At 46.8% G+C, this 22991-nt stretch overlaps 2 protein-coding genes across 6 annotated transcripts in view; one reads left to right on the forward strand and one right to left on the reverse strand.

The window, feature by feature from the left end:
* SSUH2 (ssu-2 homolog) overlaps positions 1-22991 on the reverse strand; it is a 227192-nt gene that overhangs the window by 102190 nt on the left and 102011 nt on the right. The window contains exon 13 of the transcript XR_012323905.1: positions 2784-2835. The gene's annotated coding sequence lies outside the window, so the exon portion shown is untranslated. The remainder of the gene's footprint in view (positions 1-2783; positions 2836-22991) is intronic.
* Positions 2595-22991, forward strand: part of LMCD1 (LIM and cysteine rich domains 1) — a 57817-nt gene continuing 37420 nt past the window's right edge. For 2 of the 5 annotated variants that reach the window (XM_073787603.1, XM_033865321.2), the window contains exon 1: positions 2595-2757. In XM_073787603.1, coding sequence (XP_073643704.1) covers positions 2716-2757 — 42 coding nt within the window. In that variant the 5' untranslated portion in view covers positions 2595-2715. The remainder of the gene's footprint in view (positions 2758-22991) is intronic. The other 3 variants (XM_019944643.3, XM_073787602.1, XM_004314627.4) reach the window with 2 other exon arrangements.

A 22991-nucleotide genomic window follows, 5' to 3' on the forward strand; every position in this document is an offset into this window, starting at 1 on the left:
ACAGGAAGCAGGGAGCAGCTCTCTGCCTGCGACAGGTTCTTTTCCAGAAAGGAGAGACAAGGCCATCCAAGCAGTAGCTTCTTTTTCTTTTCTTTTTTTAATTAATTAATTTATTTTTGGCTGTGTTGGGTCTTCGTTGCTACGTGCAGGCTTTCTCTAGTTGTGGTGAGCAGGGGCCACTCTTCGCTGCGGTGTACATGCCTCTCACTGCGGTGGCCTCTCTTGTGGAGCACGGGCTCTCGGCGCGCGGGCTTCAGTGTTGTGGCTCGCGGGCTCCAGAGCACAGGCTCAGCAGTTGTGGCACGAGGGCTCAGGTGCTCCGTGGCACGTGGGATCTTCCCGGACCAGGGCTTGGACCCGTGTCCCCTGCATTGGCAGGCAGATTCATAACCACTGTGCCACCAGGGAGGCCCCCAAGCAGTAGCTTCTGATACTCATATTCTGAGAAAGAGCCACAATACCTGCTTCCTTAATTGAAACTGTAGCCAAGGGTAAAAATAAGAAGAGGGGAAGACTGTCTTTTTTGGAGCTAAACAGTGTTACAGTTCATAAAAGTCAAATTATTCCATGGAACAATAATTTCTCAAAATGGGGCAGGGAGGGTGGCTGGGAAGAGAGTGGGAAATGACTTCACTGGGTAGGCTTCTGCCTAGTTTGCAAGGGATAAAGCCTGCCTTTGTTATTCTCCTGGCTTCTGTTCCCACAGCTCTGAAGTCTAAAGGCTTCTGGCAGGACATCCCAGTTCAACACCATTGTTTCTAGGATTTGCTACTGAAAGGGCTATTCACGTGGAAACCTCTCCCAGTCCAGGCTTCCGTCCGTCAGCCACGGTTAATTTACACCCTGGTTTAATCATGCAGCCCACCTAGGAAATTTGGACAAACCAGACTAGGGGTGGCACTGAGCCATCTCTCCCAGTCCCACCTTGCCAGCTCACTGCTGGTTCAAAGCCAGAACGCAACCTCCATTCATTCCCCAGATGTGTTCTGAGCATCAGTCATGGGCTAGGTGTCGGGGCTACAGGTGGGAGCAAGCGAGACAAACACTAATCAGAGCGGAAATCCATGAAAGGAGAAAAAGATCATCCCGCGTCTCGGAAAAAAGGAGTCACAGATAGAAAGCCCTTTCCAGGAATGTGAAAAAAGAACCACAACTTGGGATCACGGGTCAAGGTTCGGGATTGCTGAGGATGATGATGTGTTAAGAACCAAACTGGAGGAGGCTTTAAGAAGGAAAGCATCTCCAATAAGAGAAAAAGCCCTAGAAAGTGACCTGCAGCTTCCCTGTCCCCTCACATCAGTCCCACACGACGTACTTTGAAACCACCCTGCATTCTTGCAGCCGGGTTTTATTTTAGCCCACTTGAGCCCTGGTTTCCAGCAGGGGGGCACTGCCAATGTGGGTTACAGGACGGAAACCTCATGACAGAGTACTCTCTTGTCTGGGAAGAAGGTGAAAAGGGGCTGTGTTTAATCCTCTGTCTAGGCTGGGAAAATGGCTCTGGGAACCCAGGTCTGTGGAACTGGCTTAACAGCTGTGGGTTATAGGCAGACAGCATGACACAGTGAGACCTGGCCGATTTTGTCTTCTAGGACTTGTGAGGTTAGATGTTGCAAGAGACTTCCTCCCAAGGATGTGAGAAATCCACAGATGGAATCTTGCTTGTCCAGACCTGCATGACTCAATTAATCTAAAAAAATAGGAATTTCCTAGTTTATGACTTGTTATCCTGTGTTCCTTCTCCCCAGATGAGCTCTCAGGCTCCCTCTCTCAGGTTAAAGCCTTGCTGAAGACTTCGCCTTTGTCCCAGTGACCCTCTCTGATCCTATTCCCTCCTCTGTTAAACGGGAGTGACAATCATCTCATTATCATGGTAGCAATAGCAATACCTGAGATGATTACTAGACAACAATGAGAAAATATGACTACAGGAGTGAAGATGTACATGCTGCCACTTATAAAATCAGGACAGTGTTCTCTTCCTCCCTGAACGGGCAGGACTGACACGAAAGCAAGTTATAAAAGGCAGAATAATACTTTACAAACATTAAGTTTAAAACACAAATCACAACTCATTGCAATCTCACCTCCTCTCCGCTGATTGGAAAACTTGCCCAGGTTTGGGAAAAGCTAGCCAGCTTAGTCAAAGCTGCTGCACGCCACCTGCCCACCCCTCTACCACAAGGCAGAAAGGGTGGGCAGGGGAACACAGCTCAGCATTTATTTTTGGACCCAGCTCACTAAAAATACCCGAGCCTTCCTGTTTGATCACTCTCCCTTTTGACCTGAATGGATCGCGGGGCCCGCCGCCCGCCCCACCCTCTGCCCATTGTCCTTTAAAGGAGAAGGGCGTGGGGACGGATTCCTGCCGCTCAGGGACAGATGTGCGCCGCCCGGGCAGGCAGGGGCCGCGGCCGCACTGACGTAAGGGCAGCGCTCACTCAGCTGCAGCCTCCGGGCCGGACCCAGACCAACCGAAGGGAGGGGGGAGCCGTGCGCTGGGATTGGCTGGCCAAGCGCGAGCGCCCGCGCCGATTGGCTGGCGAGGTTTTAGAGGGAGTCCCGCTCTCCAATTAAAGGGCCCCGCCGCGCCGGGCTGCGAGCAGAGCTCGCGCTGGGCCAGCGATCCTGGCCATTCAGCCACCACTGTCCCCGCTGCGCGCCCTCGCGCCTCTGCCTGAGAAGCCAGGCGCTGTTTGTCCACCCCAGAAGAGGATGGCAAAGGTGGCCATGGACCTCAACCCAGGAGTTCAGAAGGTGAGCTGCGATCTGTCCGTACTTACCCAGATTCTTTCTTTCCCCGTTTCCCTCTCCTCTGTGTTTGAGGCGGCTTACCTAGAAGTAAGGAGAAGGAAATTCATTAAATTCCGAGACTTAACAGAAAATAGAAAATCTGGGAATACATGTTTGAGCTAACAGGCACACCCTCCAAATTTTACTCTTAAAGGCCGTCGTGTAAAGTTTTTGCCAAGGATCTTAGTTCTCTGATGATGCTAATTAAAATTTAAATAAGGTAGAACTTTTTCTGAAATGGTAATTCTCTGGTCTGTAGTGGGGGGGAAAGACCCTACCTTCCCCCTCCTGTGATTGAGGTGAAGGTTTGGGGAGGGGGTTATATTTACTCACAAGGAATCTCCCTTTTTGCTGTCATCCTAGAGTTTTGTGTTTTTCAGACACACACACACACACACGCACGCACGCACACACGCACACACACACGTTTCTTTAGTTGGTGATATTGGCAGTGGCAGCAATTCCAGCACACGGGAACTAATTTCTGTCCCCAGGGTCTGAACGTTTCCCTTTCAAGAAGGGCTGGCCGGGAGCCCAGAAGGTCACGGGTGAATTACTGCCTGAGGGGCCTGCAGCTGTGCCCTAGCTCCAACCACCGCCACTTACGTACCTGCAGGCAGTTGGGAGGGGGCACAGGCCAGAGGCTTAGAGGACCTGTGAGCTGGGAGGAAGCCGAGAGACAACCTAGACCAGTGGAGAAACTGAGGCCCAGCGTCACAGAGAGTTGCTCCCAGCAGGCAGCAGAGCCTAAGGAAAACCTTTGGCATCGAAACCCCAGCCCTGCCACCCCTTAGCTGCATCACAATGACCGAGTCCCTTTTCTGAGCCTCAGTTCCCTTGTTTCCCATAGGGGGATGATAGGTCCCACCTCCCTCACAGAAGCAGTAACAGCGATGGTACCCTGTAGGGTCATCTCCCAAAGAGAACTTGGTCTTACAGGGCAAATTCCTCTTTAGACATTTGCCATTACCAGAGGCGTTGGGGGGGGGGGGGTGGAGGGGGGCGTGCAGGAGTAGAATGAGAAGGGGGAAAAAAAAAAAAACCTATGTCAGAACCGAGATGCAAGCCAGCCACTTAGAGGTGCAGGATTCACGCATCTGATTTACAGCTACGCCACTGCATGGCTGGCCTGCCCCAGACTCGCATACAGAGAGTGCATGAGACCCTTCTGAATGTGTACACCAGGGCAGACTTCATCAGGGCATCTCTCTGGAATGTACCTGCCCCCATTGCATTTGCCAGACTGTGTGCAGAACCAGTCACCTCTCCTCCTTTGGAATTCTCACTGCATGTTAGACCTTGGTAAGATACCCAGTAATTTCTACCACCAGTGAGTCAGGCACACACTGCTCTCACTTCTCTACCCACCCTTCTAAACTCCTGGAGGACAAACCTTTCTCGCTCATCTCTGTCCTGATGCGGCACGCCACGCACAGCAGGACTCAATCAACTACAAGTGAACGGGCTAAGACCGTGGTGTTCTCCGACAGTACAATTCGTGCATTACTGTTTTCTAACTTGTGGCGGCAACCGGGATATTTGTGTGTCTGAACTGCCTCCCCAAATTCAGCCAATGTAAAAGAGTTCAGAGCTAAAGGGGCAGCGTCTCACTGTCCACTGGAAAATCAGATGGTTCGGGGTGCTTTCACTACAAGCTAGTGGACGGTTAGTGGGTGAAGGGAAACAGGATACACGGAACACCCCTCCTCAGCACCAGCCCTGGCCACCGCTCGGAGGAAGGCTTGCTTTTACTTTCCTTTGCATGGGAGCGTGTGATTATCCGGATTAGAGGTGGAACACAGCCTCCGACCTGTCACCCTCTAGTGCCAACTTCCTTGGCCTGCAAAGCGTTTATTTTCCATTTAGATCCAATTACAGGCTTAGCGGAAGAATGTGGTGGGTAGAGATGAAAGGGCGGGTATTTTTTACCCTTTGGGACTGTGACAGAGGAGGATGACCACTTGGTTGATTAACCCATGTCATCAACTCAGAAAGTCAAGAAAAGGGAAGGGAACGAGGGGAAAGCGCCACTTGCTTTTGTATAAGCTTGTGCTTCCTGAGCTGTACAGCAGTGATTAAACACTGGATCACGTCAACAGCACGCTGCACAACTTTTATTGCATAATTTACTTTCAAAATCTGCAACAGTGGGGGTTTTCTAACATTTGGCTTCAGGAGGCATAATCACACTTAGGCATTCTGAAACAATTTCATAGCCCTTTAGAGCTTCAAGGGACCTGTTTACAAAATGAGAAATGATTTCAAATGGGCTACAAGCTGACTCCACTGCCCTGCCCCCAAAGGGATGGGCGCTGCAGGGAATCCCTAGCAGCTGGAAAGTCAGAAAAAAAGTCTTCAAGAGAGAGAACATAAAATCCCAAACCTGGAGTAGGCTTTGAGACCATCTATCCAATTCCGGGCAGACAGGGGGACTGGCCGTGGGTCACATCCATAGTTCGTGGCAGGGCGTAGAAATAGTTCCCTACGTCCTCTCATCTGTGCTGAGTCGAATGCTCCCGTTGGCGGCTCTTGAGTCATGATTTGTTTTTCAACTGGGAAAGAGGTTTCCTAGCATGGAGAGTTTCCCTGAGAATCAGGAACTAGCCACCATGCCCTGGTAACAAAAAGCCTGGAAGGCCAAATGCCGTTTCTCTTGGTGGAATCAGCCACCACTGTGGATGTGTTCTTCTCTTGTTTATTAAGCGGTTAGTATTCTTGTAACCAGATCTGGGTTCAAATCCCAGCTCCACCACTTACTAGCTGTGTGCTCTTGGGTAAGCTTCTGAGTCTGCGTCCTCATCTGAAAATTGGGAGACACTAAAAGCATCTCCCTCCCAAGGGGCCCGTGATCGTGAAATGAGCTGATGCGTACAAAGGGCTCAGCACAGGAGCGCAAATAGATGTAGCCATTGTTATTGTCAGTGGTGGTTGTGTATTTCAGCGGGTGTGTGATTGCTGAAAGGAGTCTTTTGGGGAATGAGGGACGTGCTCTTTTTTCTTCAGCTGACTGGCCCGTCTGACGAGTAACTAATTTTCATTCGGCTGAGCGAAAGCCAGCTGCTCAGCCTTGATAACCTACAGCAATGACCGATGACCTTGTCTTCATTCTAGCCCAACAGATACAAAATCTGCTTACACAACAGAGGTCATCAGTCACTGAGCATTTCACTCTGGAGTGCTGGAATGGTAGGCCTGGAAGCAGACACAGAGCTCTTTTCACTTTATAGATTAGGAAACTGAGACCCATACAGGTCAAGCCCCTTCTCTGAGATTGCTAAGAAGGTGGGCCAGGGCCCAGTAGGCTCTGTAAGAATACAGGCCCCTTGGCTGCCAAAGAGCCATTTGCAGGAGTTTGGAAAGGACTAGAACAGAAAGATCAGAGAGCACGTTCACTGCTGCCTGTGAGTGTGCCAGTGGACCGGCTCCGGAGGGTTCTCTTTCTCACCCCTCAGCACCATGTCAGAGGAGCATGAAAGAATGGTTCGTCCTAGTGCATTGCCAGGTTCAGCTGGGCGTCCCCCTCCACGCTTCTCCACATCACGTCCCTCCTGGCTTTCCTGTCCTCCAGCTCTGCCCTCCCCTCCATAATTCAGCCCTTCCTGCTTTCACCTCCAGTTCCTGCCGCATGCAAAACTGCTGGCACACTGCCTGGGCCAGCCAATCCAACATCAACACGGCTCCTCGAGAATTGTCCTTGGCTTCCTCCATCTTAGAAATATATTAAGCTGTCACTTAAAGACTTTAATAGCCAAGCCATTGGATACATGCCCATAGGTGTATAAACAACTTGGCCCAAAGAGAGCCATATTAAAAAAAAGAAAGAGAAAGAAAGAGAAACAAAGAAAGAGAGAGAGAGAGAGAAAGAATGAGAGAGAGAAAGAAAGAAAGAGAGAGAGAAAGAAAAAGAGAGAGAGAAAGAAAGAAGGAAAGAAAGAAGGAAGGAAGGAAAGAAAGAAGGAAAGAAAGAAAAAGAAAGAAAGAAAGAAAGAAAGAAAGAAAAGAAAGAAAGAAAAAGAAAGAAAGAAAGAAATTATCCAAGTCCTTCTTAAAGATCTCCCCAAACAGATGCTGAAGCCACTGCTTGTAAGTTGCAGATGCTTGTCATGTTGTGCAGACACGTCTGAATATATGGGGTTGCAGTTGACAGCTGACTTGCACCAATGCATCCACCCCCTGAGGTGGTGGAAGGCAGGGAAAGGTACCTCACAGATCATCTCTCGGCTTTATTCTAAGCCATCTCAGCTCCAAGGCCTTCTCGCGGCCCAGGGCTTACCAGCAGTTCTACAGGCAGGACAGGGGAAAAATGACTTTGGTATTCCCCTCTGGATCCCGTGGTATCCCTTACGGATCTTCCCGTAGTTTGATCTTCTCTCCATGTTAACTGACTAAAGGTGACGAGGGAGAAAAAGAATGGGCTACATTCAGCAAAGGCCTGGGGACCAGGAAGGAGGGACAGGTGCACAGACTCACATGTGCATCTTCCTTTCCCACCCCCGCTCCTGCTACTTCCGGTGAGGGTAAGTCAGGAGCAGACAAGTCAGGGAATAGTTCCTCCTGTAACCCACCCCCCCCCCGCACTAGGGTCAACTGGGCTCCACAAGAGGTATTCCATTTGACTGTGGCAAGGAGAATCTTTCCTTCCAACTTGCACATTCAAAATAGTGTCTGTATAATAAAGTGGAAATCTGTCCTGATAAGCACAGACCCTGGGAGTTCTTATCTCCCCAGTGTTCATCCGACACCATTTAAATATGTATCATAAGAAAAGTTTTCTGGCTGGGGCGGGGGTCGAGTCATTACAGTAACCGCAAGCACTTACCGGTGACTTTGGGTAGGTCACTTTCCCTAGGAAGTGGCCGACCTTGAATGAGAACCGGGCTTCGTTCCCCCTGCAGTCCGCTGACCTCTCCTGGATACCACACTGTCTCCCAAATAACACATGATTATGGGAAGACAGGACTAAAACTCAGTTCCACTAAAAGCAGAATTGGGGAACAGCTTTTCGGGACCTCCAGAAAGAAGAGACAGCTGCTGCTCTCTAAGTGGCTTTGTTTGGAAATATCCCCCCTTCCCTTTCATTTGCTAATAGGAAGAGGATTTGGCTGGCAGCTGCCGTGACTCCACCAGATGCAGGGCCACCAGCTACTTGTACAGGAGACCCTCAAGATCGAACCGTTTCCTTAACGCAACATTGGGGCTATCCTGAACCCATTCTGGGAGCTGAGCACATATCCATGGCACAGATCTGCAGATGCTCCAGAAATGCTGTCTAGATAGCTTTTCTAGAAAGAGTAAAACAAGAAGTCAGGTCTTCTATGTGGGCCAAGACTCTCTTAGTGGCAGAAACTTGTATTTCGTATCAAGCCTAAATATTTGATGTGGAAATCCAGTTGCTCACTGTCTGCTCTTTTATATGAGACGTGTTTACATGTTTTCTCAGAAAGGATGTGCTGGTCTTACTTTCATCATCCATTTGGGCTCTTGTCCCCTAAGGATCTGCAGGAAGACTCATCTGTTCTCTGTTAGGATGGACAAGTTTGGGGAAGGGCACAAGAAAGGAAGGAAAGATGTCTTTTGAGTACACTCAGGATGCTTGACGTCTTCTCACATCCTATCTCTCTTCACCTTCAGGACTACTGTGCAAAAATATTAATATCCTTTTTACACATGAGTAAATGAACGCTAAGGGTTTAAATGACTTGCCTAAGATCATATGATGACAAGTTAAGAACTCATACCCGGTCTTCTCTGATTCCAAAACTGAAGCTCTTTCCGCTACAGGAGGAAACCAGAGGCTTTCATCAGAAGCAGAAATCTGGTGAAGGACTAGGATTATTACTACAGGCTTCACACAGAGATCAAGGTCTTCCTACACATTGACAGTGTGATTCAGGAATGGCCCAGCATTTGCCAAAGGTTACCAGGCATCTGCGCCTCTCTGCTAGTTCTCGGCCACGGCCAGGTGTATACCATCACCCACGCCAAGGCAAAGCTACTTCCCAGGTAGAGAAGAAGGACTTTCTAGATTTCTCCCTTCCTGGGTTTCTAGAAGTCTGATAGAACTGTCTAGAGAGAAAGCTGGTAGAGAGACAATCTAAAGAATCATACAATATTATCCAGAAATTACTGAAGAAGCAATGATACTTGACAAAAAAAAAATCCTAGAGATCCAAGTTCCAGAGCTTCCAGGAAATTCTATCCTGGGGATAAGCTTGGCCTCTGGAATGTGTATCTCTACGTGCCTGGTCAGCCTGACTCACGGTCTACCCAATAACACGGGAATCAGGACCAAGCAAAACAGCCCAAGCCCCCACCAGGACATGCTTTAAAAGGAAATAAGATTGCCGAGGGAGAAGAAACCAAAGGCTGTATTTGGCAAGTCACTATTCTGAAGGACAAAGTTAGTGCCACGGTCCAGCCCATGGCGGCTGTTTCAAATCCACATGATGTGTGCATGGACTGATTGTTTTTTCCTCCTCCTAGTTTAAAACATGGGGTCCTTAAAATTAATCTTTGGAGAAAATGTGAAGGAATCATTATATAAAAGAGCTGAGACAGATCTAGTGATCTGCTTGGTCAGTCCCTTCACGTGGCAGATGGGACATGGGGGGAAAATGTCACATCCAAAATTTACATGGGACACAGCAGAGATGCACTGACTCACAGCATCTTTTAAGAATGAAGGAGAAAAGGGTATCTTCTCTCTTCCGTCACTTCCATGGCCATGGTACCCTGATTTCGTGTCACCCTCATACCTTCAAAGCTCAGAAGGTCAGGTGAACATTTTGGCTGTGAACGTAGCTTTGGCCACATGGTTCAGAGGCCATTTGGAGAAGTGGCTAAACATGCAGCCTTTGCAAGCGTGGAGATCTAGACGTGACACGTAGTTCTGACATTTCCTAGGTCTGCAACCAAGTTGCTTGTCCTCTCTGGACCTCTAGTTCCTCATTTGAGAAAGAGAATTAATAACAGTGCTATATTTAAGCAGGAGTCTAATGAGATAAAGCAGGTAAAGGGCCTGGATGCGTAGTACGTTCTGAAAATAATACTGCCTCCTGCTATTGGTATGCCCTCTCATCAGCCCAGTGCAGAAATCCCATAGGTAGTTAAGTGCTAGAACGTGGAAGACCAAGTTCAGCTCACTGACGTCACAGGTGGCTTCTAAGGTATCAGACTGCAGGAGCTTCTCTTTGTAGCTAAACTTAGACCTGGCCATAAATAGACTCTGGTCACATCGTCTGCAAAAATCATGACAATGGCAACAATTTGCCTTGGGAGTGTGGTTGCCACACTTGCAAAAAGCAGCCCTCCCCTTTGCTGAGACCGCTCGTTGGCCCCAGCTGGGTGATCTGACCCAGGCACTTACCCTCGCCAAGGCCTCGGATGTCTTGCTTATAAGACCGGGTAACAGTCACCCATTTCTTCATTTAGCAGATATTTATTTAGTACCTATTATGGGCTGAGCACTCAGTACAGGGCAATGAATAAGAAAGTTTCGGTTCCTGCCATGTTAACTTGAGTCCAGTGCAATGTGTTTTACATGACGGTAAGAGAAGAACCAAATAATGGCAGTGTTCTTTCACTCTGTGTGTTCCTTGACCTCCCCCATCACACACACACACCCCTCTTCCTCCTCTTTTGCTGTCTACCCTCAGATTTCAGCACTGCACACATCTGAGCCACTCCCAACCTCAGTCATCTCTACAGTGTAACACTGAAATAAGTACGACAATTCTGCCCCCAGCTGTTGCATTTTAAACAGGGCACTGAGTGAAGAGAAGTCTGAGGCAAGGGGGCTAGTGGCAGCTCTCACGTACCACTGGTAAGCAGCGGCCCCGTCAGCCCCCTCGCCACTGGCGGTAGACCGGTTGTCTGTGCTCAGCCCATGTTCTCAGGCAGCTCAACACCCCGGGCTCTCTCCTTCCTGGTGCTGGTGTCAGAGGCACCAAAGGGCAGGAGCATGGGGTGAGAGCTCTGAGCTGACTAATGCCCCATAAGAAACCTGCCTTAAGAAGGTAGCGTCTATTTGGGCTATACGACTAAGAGGCATTTCCACGTACTGATTCACGAGGCTGCCCACCAAGGTGACTGACCTGGCTAATCCTCTGACTGGAAGAGGTGGAGGGAACGTGGAGCCCAGCCCTGCCCTCATCCTGGAAGAGAGCCACCCACCTGCCGAGGCACACCTGTGCTCCCCACCCCAGCTTTGGCCCTGTGGCCACCAGTGTCCTTGTTAAGGGGGCTGGCTCTGATGGGGGGAGGGGTCAGCATTTGAGGCTTATTTTAGAGGAAGTCTGGGAGGGAGGTTTTGTTTTTAATCTTGTTAGTAGATAGAGGAGAGGTTTTTAACCGGGGATCCGTGGATAGAATTGAGGGACGTAAATTAAGAAAACTGTTGCATCCTTGTATACCCAACCTCTAACTGAAATATAGCGTTTCCTTCCATTACAAATGAAGACAAAAGCCCTGGCCGTTCAGCATCCCCTATGCCTTTTTTTGTTTTGTTTCTGTGTATGACATTTAAGTTAGAAAATGATAACTGGAAATAGACCCCGTTCCCTTCATACCGATGGAAATCTGATGTTTTCATAATCCTGTTACAGCGAAGAGAAATGCCGGGCATACCGCTCATGCTTGTCCTTATTCTGAAATAACAGTAATTAAATCCACGGCTGGTCTTGTTAATTAATTTAACAAAGGCCCGTATGTTACTAAATTACAGATTTGTTTTTATATGTTGGTCTTATTTCAGTAATATTCATTTCCTTTGTAATCCTACATATTTTAATCTGTGCATTTAAAACATGGTTCTGAGAAGGGACACTTCCATATCAGACAGTCAAAGGGCTCAAATAGATTAAGACTTCTGTGGACATAAAGCTTTAACAGTATTCTACACACATGCATGCGCAAATATACACATGTATGCATATAAACACACATGTACACACACAATCACAGTGGATTGAGATCTGAGGTCCTTAGAATGGACAAACTGGGTTCAAATCCCAGCTCTGCCACGTGTTTCCTATTTGGGTAAATCACATTACCTCTAAGCCTCAGTTTCTTCGTCTATAAAGTGGGCCTAAAAATTGTCGTCACAACAATAATCTATTAAGTTCTTAACACAGTATTTGACAACTAATGAATGTGTGTTACACAAGAATTATCATCACTATTGAAACAGCCAATAAGAGTGAAATGGTAAAGAGAATGAAAACATTATTTTGATGACACTTATTACCCACCTCTGATTTGGCTGACTTTAAGAATTTATTCTGCGCAAACACGTATTCCATGTAATTATTATAAGCCAGGGACTGAGCTGGGAAGCGGAGAAGTAAAAAGGAAAGAAATCCCAGAGGCTGATGGTTTGAGAGACAGAACAGCCAGTCTGGCCATCAGAGAACCAAAGCAGTGCCAAAGGCCTTGATCAGAGGTACAATCGAGGGAGTGAGGGAGATCAGAAGAGGAAGTACTTAACCTCACCTGGGGAGGTCAGGGAACGCTTACCGAGGAGACGGCATCTGAGCTGCGTGTTGAAAGACAAGGATGAATGAGTAATGGGATCGGGTCACAGGCCAGTTTTATGCGTTCCAAGTCTGAGACGCATATTCTCCATGTGATCTGATTTCTAATTTGGGGAATATCACCCATCTTGAACTACAGAGAAATACATTCCTACGTATCCATCCATCCATCAGGCATGTCTTGTAACTTTCTCGTATGAGAACTTGTTCCTCTAGCCTCTCAACCAAAACCCTTGGGGGTGATAGGATAGCAGAGCCTGCCAGCTGGCATGCTTGAGACTCCTAAGCTCAGCAAAGGAGTTCCAGCAAGCTCGCCCCCAGTCCGTTTGAATTTTTGCAGGAAGATGTAGATTTGTGTTGTGATCAAAGGAAAAAAAAGTTAACTGAGGGTATGCAACATATATGGAAAGAAAGGAACACACAGAGACACACACACACAGCACACTCTGCAAAATTCAGCACGCGGTCCTTGTGAGCAGAATGTGAAAACACAATTCAGAGGACCGTAGGATGGTGTGTCCACCCCAAGTTTTATTCACCTTCCAATTCTCAAGTCCTTTAAATGGTAATTAGAGGAAAAGAAATCCTACAGAGGATTCCTTGATAAACTGCGAGGAGGAAAATCAGCCTTTCGAAATACGGAGACTTGAGTAACGAGATCCAGACTCTTGCATCAAAACAATTCCTTTTGCTCCGTTCTTCAGATTTCTGACTTGGTCTGAGACTGTGGGTCTCTTCTTGCCATGTTTTTGAGCAGGTGATGCCTCAAAATGAAAACCATATGGTCTGGATATCAAAACGCCACTGGGATGAGTGTTGTCAGTTGATTTTTTTCAGTTGCTTGTGGTACGTTAAACAGAGGAGGGATAAAAATCCCAGCTAATTCCCTGCCAGTTATCTGGAAAATGAAATTCTGGGGATCATCCCTGTGTTTGCAAGGATCTGACAAAGAGGTGAGGTTTGATAGAAAAGTTGTGTTTCCTCGAGTCTGTCCTCATTCACAGCCAACAGGCCCAAACAGCCTGTGGAGAAAACACACCTTACACTAAGATTCACACTAATTAGAACGGCTCTTGTCACCACCCTGTACCTTTCCTTGGACCCAGCCCAGGGCTGAGACCATCACAAAGGAAATCATCATATCCTTATTTGAATAATTGTTATACTGTATATTTCAGCAATTAGAATTAATTTTTAAGAGGTAGAACGGGCCTTACAGGTTCCCTGGGTCAACTTCCTTGTTAACAAAGAAGGAGAGAGATCCAGCAAGTTAGGTCACGTGCTCAAGGTCACAGAGGTAATTAGTAGAAGAGCTAGGATTAGAATTCAGGGTGTCTTAGCATCTCGGGTTCAGAAAGACTTAAAATCTATTTTGTCTGGGCTTCCCTGGTGGCACAGTGGTTGCGAATCCGCCTGCCGATGCAGGGGACGCGGGTTCGTGCCCCGGTCCGGGAAGATCCCACATGCCGCGGAGCAGCTGGGCTCATGAGCCATGGACCCTGAGCCTGCGCGTCCTGAGCCTGTGCTCCGCAACGGGAGAGGCCACGACAGTGAGAGGCCCGTGTACCGCAAAAAAAAAAAAAAAAAAACCAAAACTATTTTGTCCAAGTAGCCTATCCAAAACCTTAACTGGGAGATGAACCAGAGTGCCAGATGCTGTAAGAACCACTGGCAAGCACTGAAACTTCGTCAAGAGATCTGGTTTTTTGAACCCCTTTAATTATTAGACAGCTCTTTCTTATGTGGAGCTAAAATCTCTCTCTCTCTGCAACTTCCCACCACTCCCCATTGGTCCTCTCTGTTTTCTCAGTTCCTTGGTTCAAGGATGCAATGGCCACGTTTTTCTAACATTCTGGTTCTGGTTCACCGACCAAGTCCTACACATTGGTCAAGACTGAGGTCAGAGCATCTATTTCCTGGCTTACTTCCTACCTGCTGGGAAGCCTAGAATATGCTTTTAACGGAGTGACATGGCCCACAGACAGCCCCCACTTTTTGTTTTGGCATCAGTTTTGGGACGTGTGTCACCTCCTCCAGGTAGGTACTTCCATCCTCACCCAGTAGCGAAGGCCACTTCTGTACCACCAAACTATCCTGTTCCTTGGAAGAGGGTGTTTTTTTTTTTTTAAGTGGAAAGACATGTCAAGTGAAAGGAAATAGGAAATTTTAAATCACTAAGGGAAGAACTCCAAACCCATATCATAAACACTCATGAAAAATCAACACTGTTCCACATGCACAGTACCTGACTGGTCAAAAGTAACGGGGGGGTGGGTAATAGGAAATCAGAGGCAGCTATGAAGGAAAAGAAGAAAACCTTGGTAAATAGGGTAATATCTTTCTGAAAAGCTTTTAAAGATGATTTGCAACGTTGTCATAGCTTATTACTCTATGGAACGCTAGAACAGTAAGAAAGTAGTCTAAGCTTTATATCCTTATGACTCTTGCGTCTGGAGAGAATGCTTAGTAAATAAATATGAAAGCTGGTCATCAAAATTAACTCGATTTCATTAAAAGATACCACTAAGAATCGAAAGACAACCCAAAGAGAGAAAATATTCATAGTACATATATCTGACAAAGGATTGTAACCCAAAATAGATAAATAACCTCTATAAATCAATAGTTTTGAAAAAGCAATCCATTTTTCTTAATAGGTGAAGACTTCAACAGGCATGTCACAAAAAAAGATGTCTAAATGGCTAATAAGTCTAGGAAAAGGTGCTCAACCTCATGACTCATCAGAGAAATACAAATTAAAGGCACAATGAGATAGCATTATACACCCTACAGAATGACTGAAATTAAACAGTGACAGGAGCAAGTGTTGAGGGACTTCCCTGCTGGCGCAGTGGTTAAGAATCCGCCTGCCAGTGCAGGAGACACGGGTTCAAGCCCTGACCCAGGAAGATCCCACATGCCACGGAGCAATTAAGCCCGTGCGCCACGACTACTGAGCCTGCGCGCCTAGAGCCCGTGCTCTGCAGCAAGAGAAGCCACCACAATGAGAAGCCCGTGCACCGCAATGAAGAGTAGCCCCCGCTCGCCACAACTAGAGAAGACCCATGCGCAGCAACAAAGACCCAACGCAGCCAAAGATAAATAAATAAAATAAATTTAAGAGCGAGTGTTATAAGGGCATGGAGCAGCTGAACTCACATACATTGCCAGGGAGAATGTACGTGACACACCCACTTTGGAAAACTGTTCGGTAACCTCTAATAAGATTGAACATACACCTACCCTGTGACCCAGCAGGGTCTATATCCATGAGACAGGTGCACAGATGTCTACCAAAAAACTTGGACAAGAGTAGTTGGAGAAGTTTTATTCATAATAGCCAAACTCCGGAAATAATACAAACTTTCGTCAACAGGAGAATGAATAAATAAATTATTTTACATCTACACAACAGAAAACTACTTAGTATTAAAAAAACTACTAATATATGCATCCACATGGGTAATCTTAAATAAGTTGGACAGAAGAACTCATACTCAAAAGACGACCTACTGTCTAATTCCATTTGTGTGAGATTCAAAAACAGGCACAACCCATCTACAGTGACGGAAGTCAGAACAGTGGCTAAGAACAGGTTGTTACTGACCAGAAAGGGGCATGAGGGAACTTTCTGGAGCACAGGAAGTGTTCTTTATCTGGATGGTGGTCCCAGGGGATATACATATAAAGTACTCAAGTGAATACGTGGGATTTCTGAATTTTTACTGCATGTAAATTTTACCTTGAAGCACTGTTAGAAAATAATCAAGACAATATCTGACAAATAACTGGAAAGGGCTGCATATTCAAGCAGAAGGATGTGGGCACAAAGAGGTTGAGGGCTGAGTTCTTGCTTCAGCCCCGGGGAGGTACCACTGTAACAGACAGCTTTGTTCCAGGGAGCTGCCACTAGGACACTTTAGAATCTCTCCAGTGACTTTAGTCTGGCATTAAAGTTTCTGCGTGATGGGGCCCTGTTCAGCCTTATCCATCACTACAACATTCTGCTTACCCAACCTGATCTGTCAATTTTTCCCTGAAAACACTTGTTCTTCCTCACTCGCATACTAAAAGGACTTCTTCTCCATGGGCCAAAGTCCCATCCGTTCCTTCCTCCATGAAGCCTGCAGTGCAGACAAAGTTCTCTCTCCCAGCATGGATTTTGCTCTCCTACTGAATGGACGTTTAGTTTCCCAAATGGTCCTGGAACACGTTATCACTGTCCCACCCGCCTAACTCCTGTCCCATAACATGTTTTTTGTCCCTACATCCTCCATTAGTAAGCTCCTCGAGGGCAGGGATCGTGCCTTAATTCTCCTTTGTGTCACCTCGGAAAGGCTGGCATACAGTAAGGGCTCAGTAATATTATGGACAGAAAAGGAAATGGGATGGAATCAGGATACAGGAGAGAGAAGGAAAGGTATCAAAAGGAGTGAGAGCAGGTTGGTTCTCCTTCCTGACAGAGACAAGGAATCCTGAGAGGATAGAAAGGGGGAGACAGAAGAAGAAAGACAGACAGACATGGACTAGACTAGGTGAGACTATTAACCTCTTCCACAGCCCCATACACGTTGCTTAATCTAAAACCTTCTTGAGGGGGATGGGGAAGACACCGTTCCAAAGCAGACTCGGAACTTTTGAAGTCTGGTCCCAAGTTTTATTATCCTCCTTCAGACTCATCTATAAAAGGATGGACTTTAAGATGGCAGATGAGCCAAGCTTTCATTTGTTTCCTTCCTTCAGACAACAAACTGAAACCTTCGTCTGAACCTTGAGGCCCCCTGTTTCTGGCTGGAAGTCTCTTGAGACCAAACTCCAGTGATTTCTCTGATCTGGGGAGGAAGTTGGCTGGGACCTCTCAACAACGCCAGCCGCATCTCAGAAGGGTTGGCCCTTCTGAGAGATAAGATCCAGAGGGACGACTGAAAACTGGCTGAAATTTAGTCCAAACCACTCATAGCTCAGGCCGATATCTACTTTAAGTTTCTAGTCCTTAATGAATATTTATACCAAAATAGAGCCAGTGGAAAAGTTCCATCTGTGTGGATTTTAAGAGTTTTGCCTTCCCTCAGCCACGTTAACAAACTCAGGAAAGTGGCAGGATTCCTGCCAAGCACATGCTCTTTGAAGTGCAAGAAATTCTGAGAAGGGCCCTGGACCCATCATATTTCTTCTCATCCTGAAGGCTCAGAGTCGGCATTCCCTTCTTTAAAAATGCTTAATATCAACACCTCTCGGTACTTTACAGCTTCAGCCCAGCCTTTGACACTGTGCTGACCGTGAGCGCTTTTTTGAAAGAGTAGATAAGCCTATTCAAAGCTCCGCTGGGCGAAATTGCTTTGCTAGCTGCTATTTCTTCCCATCTTTTGAAAACCTGAATGGTCCAGTTAATCACTTTAATTCTCCTCTTTACTCTGGGAGTGGAAAAATGGCCCCACATTTTCTCCTCACTTTTATTAGTCATTCCATACTCCTCGGAACCAAATCACCAGAAACTTGAACCAGTCCTGCTCTTGGTATGCGGGGCAAAAACAGAAGCCTTGCCCTTGCGCTTGGCATATTAACTGCACTTATCAAGCACAGGCTACGTGCCAGGCATCGTGCTACATAGTTTCTTCCTAATCTTTACGCAAGTCCTATTTTACGGATGAGTAAACTAAGGTTCAGAGGGATGAGGTAAATTGCCACAGTGACACAGCTAATGTGATGAACATCAATTAAATGTTCAGGTCCCCGTCTTCCCTCTAAACCATTTCTCATCTATACCGAACATGTTTACAGGGTTCCAGGACTATGGGCCATGAACCTGTTGGTCACAGATGAATTGAGTTGGTACCCAGACATGCATTAACAATGCTGAATCACATGAGTCAGAATTTGTCTCCCTTTTCAGTTCTTTCATCCTTTGGATTATATCCAGGAGGAAGTCTGCACCTGGTGCTAAAATGCCTTTAACACCTGGATAACTTGTCCAGTGTCACTTTGAACAGATGGAGAGCGGTCCTCAGGTTCAGAGCTTTAAAATGGCAAGAGTATTAGCTAGAATTGAATGTTGTTGTTTCATATTTATTGTATTTTTTATGGCTACCTCCTATTCTTTCAAAACAAACAACTTTTTATTGAAGCATAGTTGATTTGTAATGTATTAGTTTCAGGTGTACAGCAAAGTGATTCAGTTATACACACACACACACGTGTGTGTAGATATATATTCTTTTTCAGATTCTTTTCTATTATAGGTTATTATAAGATATTGAATATAGTTTTCAGTGCTATACAGTACGTCCTTGTTGTTTACCTCTTTTATATACGATAGTATATATCTGTTAATCCCAAACTCCTCATTTATCCCTCCCCCCCGCCCTTCCCCTTTGGTAACCATAAATTTGTTTTCTATGTCTGTGGCTTAATTCCTATTTTTATACATTTTAGGGATAAAGGTTTTTTTTAGGAAGTAGGTTTTTTAAAAGTGATGAAGAAAAATTATAAATAAACAATCACACAGATGGTATACTGAGGATAGGATTCAGGAAGAAGGAAATAGGGCCTCATAAACACCTAATACTTCATAATACCTGATCTCTGCAGCACTTTCCAATTTTCAGTATCTCTTGTATAAATTACCACACTGGATTCTCACAACAACCCCGTGAAGCTGGTAGGAATTATCCGTTCTAAAGATGATGCATTGAAAAACTCGAGGTTCAGAGAGCAGGAACTGCTCACCGTGGTCACACAGGCAGTGAAGAAAGCAGCCGGAGTTCAGGTTCAACTCCAGCATGTACGATGCTCCGCCAGCACTCCGCCGGCGCATCACGTCCAGGGCAAGAGCAGATGAAGGGCTGTTGCGAAGCAACGGGCCAAGGCCAGAAATGCCAAGGAAAGTCTGCAGAACTTGATGACTCTCCCGACTGGCCTGAGTTTTCACAAGTTCCCCGTGCTTGTATATATTCTATTTCATGGACAAGCCTGCGTTTGCTCCATTCTGAGTTTCTCTAGAGAAGTCTGACTCTCCTTCTAGTGAGTTCCCTTCCAGAAGGTTCAGAAACTGGTCCTCCCATCTCCTACCTTCTGGGGTCCACTACAGAAGGGGTGACACAAACTAGAAATGGGCCCCTCAAGGAGGAAAAGCCAGCCTCCGCCCGGTAAGAAGAGCATTTCTTCCAGCAGTTGACTAAGGTTCAGACCGCAGGTCCAGGTGACTGGATGAGCAGGGATTCCATAAACGTGGGAGAACCAGTGGGTTTGGGTGGCAAAGGAGGTGAGTTGGCAGTTCCATCAGTCTATCCACAGAGAGTTTGCAGGAGCTGAACACACTCCTGGAAATGATGCCAAGAGCCAGAGGGAAGAGTTGAAGCCGTTTGAGCAGATGGATGCATAAGAGAGAAGCATCCTGAGAACCAAGGGGAGACCAGAGCCAGTGCTGGAACCTTGGAGGGGGCAGGGGAGCAAGTGAGGGGAGCGGAGAAGGGCCGCCCAGGCGGGTTGGGTGACCAGGGAAGGCTAGAATTCTGGAAACCACAGGAAACCAGGGTGGACCTTCTTCCAACTTGTCCTGCAGACAGCCGCCTCAAATGGAAGAGCTCTATCATGTGGTGGCTTTTACTGCACCAAGAAGCATTGCTCGAAGGCAAAACTGAAAGCGTTACCAAGGAAGCTATTGAAACCCATGTTTATTGAGGAGCTGCTACGTGCAAGGCACTGCCAAAGGCACTGGTGATAGAGAAATGAACTAGACACACAGGGACCCTGCCCCCATAGAACTTACGGCCCAGCAGGAAAGAATGACATTAAAGAGTTATATCCATGATTAAATAATTACAATCATGATGGGTACCACAAAGGAGTACAAGATACAGCCTTTTCTAAGACCCTGTGATAGGGGTAGCTAAAGGACGAACAGGGGTGTGTTAGGTGAAGGGAGAGAGATGAGGAAGATGGTCCAAGCAGAGGGAACTGCATATGGGCTGGCTTAGAGGTATAGAGGAATTTGGCATCTTTTCTAGGGCATATGGTTAAATGAATAATTCTAAATTTACTCCAGAGATAATTTTCTGGAAAGGAACTTAGCTTCAGTATCTCTGATTTTACATATTCATTGTGTTCCATGACCTTCAAAGGTGGGACCTTGAAAAGTGGCAAAGTGAATGACCATCTGCTAATTTTTGCTTCATAAAAGTGAAAAACTTGGCCTAAACCCTCTCTAAGGTGTTTCCCTTTCTAAGAATCAGTGCTTTTCTTGTGTCAGGTTTTTATAAACGCTGAATTCAACTCTATAGAGTATGGACAACTAGTGCTTTATGTAGGGGGAAAATCAAGGAAAGGATGAAATATTTGAAAGTGTATTTAATGTTAGTTTTAATAGCAAGAAAGAGAGAAGAGAGAAGTCATTTATAAGAAGGATACTTGATTTAAACCAAGAAAATGTCTCATGAAAAACACAAGTGCTTTCTTTCCATCAAGGCACCAGTGTTGGCTGAAGGAAACGTGCGTCTCAATGCTTCCCTTGTCCTATACGTTAACCGTGAGACTCCCAGCAGGAATCATTTATATAAGCAAAGCCTTCAGACATTTAATAACAGTGTTGTACATTTACACGCACATTTCCTTTTAAGATTTTAAGATTCAGATAGGCAAGATAAAAAATCCTCCAACTTGGTTTGCTAAGTGCCCGCCCCCGTTTCCAAAATTAACCCCAATAACAGTGTGTTATCCTTGGAAAGCTCAGTGATGCTGCAAGTTCAGAATTCAGATGCACACACCCCAAATTACATCCTTACAGGAAGCCGTTCTTGAGACATCAGGCCTCTAGAATCAGGAGAGTCGTAGGAAAACTGGAGAGAGATAATGAGTAAATATTGCCAGCCTCAAGCTCACAGTTTTACACTTGAGGAAGAGTCTACTAGGGGTCCAAACCTAAGAACCACGCAGCCAGTGAGGTTTTCACTTCCGAGGGTAACCTGGGGGCACCAAGCTTGCTCTCGTTTGGGAAAGGGGCGGGGGGGGGGGGGGCGGTAAAGACTCCCTGCAAGGACTTTATTTTCTTTTATCTCAACTCCCCCGAGCTACTTCGTAAACCTGTAAATAAGATTCCCAGGAGGACCGGATAACTTCTGGCTCTGAGCAAGGGGCTTTACTTCCATCTCCCCCAAAGCTGGCAGGGCCTATCTAAGAAAGAAAAAAGACAACTCCAAGGAAGAAAAAAGATCGTGTCGGAGCCTCTGGAAACACTTAAGTTAGGCAAGAAATGCCAGGTCAGCTCCTGCCCTGTGGAAATCCCTTTCACAGCTGAAGAAACAGTGCGCATGCTCTGGGAAGCTGAGTGTCTCAAAAGGTCCATAAAAAGTCTGGGGGGTTGGGCGGGGCGCGAGGCAGGAGGACCTCTCCTCACATTGACTAAGTAAGCAGCCAGAGACATGTTCAGATCATGGGCGGGCTTTTCTAGAAACGAGCGATTCTCAAAAAACGGGAGAGAAGGGTTTTGCCCCCTGGGCTGGTTTGATCTGTCTGTGCTTGGCGATGCGCTATGCACGGTACCCCGGGCAGCGTCTGCAGTTGGTTGAAAGGGAGCTAGAGTCAAAGGGAAATAAGAGTTCAGTCCTAAAAATCCTATCACCTGAGTCCAGCAGGGTCCCTCACACAGAGGATTTGTGGACCCGCTATGGATACAACCACACGTAAACATCAGCTGTCAGCGAGAAGCTGGCAGCCCAAGAGGCTGGGTTGCTTTCCGCCCTGCCAATAGAATGTTAAACAAAGGAGTCAGAGTCCTGGGCCGGGGCTGACAACTCCCTAGATTTTCCATAGCTGTCACACAGATCCAGCCCCCAGCCGTCAGCGACTGAATTTAGGATTTGGGACTTTTTTGCCCCCCTCAGTACTGCTCTCTTTCGAAGCGACCCCAGCCCCATCACCTGTGAAAGGAAATAAAAGATCCTCTGCGAATATTTCAAGGCTGCTCCCTTGCAAGGGCTCTGGCGGTGCCAGCCCTGCCACTTCAGTTGGTTCACAGAATTGCTACAGCGATTCAGTCCAAACAGCCGTCCTGTCAGGCCTTTCCATGAGCTGCCAACCCTTGAAAAATGTCCTGATTTGAGTCTTGGTCGCCTCTTGGATTATTTTTTGATGAAAGTGCTAAAAACACAGAAGAGTCAAGTTATCGAAAAGGCAGACAGAAAGAAGGCAAAGAAAAAAGGGCTAGATAATCCCCTATCGCGGCTGCCTGAGCATTCGGTGTCCGCACCGTCCTGCCAAGTGATGATGTGGTACGAGGCAGACATCACTAACAGACTGAGCCAAGCAGGCCAGATAGCTGAGGCAATCACGGCGGCATTCATTCGCTTTTCATCGGGGGGAACCTTCCAGGAGGCAGCCGGTTGAGCGTGGGGTCAGCTCTGGGGGTGCAGTGCGGTTTGAGAACCAGCCACCCCAAAGGCAGGGGGTCTGGGCATTCGTGCCTTTCTGGAACCAGCCTCAAATCAGTGAGGCTTGTCTGACAAGGGTTCGGGGAGGGGAGGCTGAAGCAGGGTCTTACACAGAGGAGGCTTTCATTTTATATCTCCCTGTCCACATATGGATTTGTTTTCCTACTTGGTTTTCATAGCCAGATTAACCCTTTTTGTTCACACATGATGCGAACCGTGGGGATCTCCGATCATTTCCTCCCCC

The sequence above is a fragment of the Tursiops truncatus genome, chromosome 10 (assembly GCF_011762595.2).
Source record: "Tursiops truncatus isolate mTurTru1 chromosome 10, mTurTru1.mat.Y, whole genome shotgun sequence".
Taxonomy (NCBI): Eukaryota; Metazoa; Chordata; class Mammalia; order Artiodactyla; family Delphinidae; genus Tursiops; species Tursiops truncatus.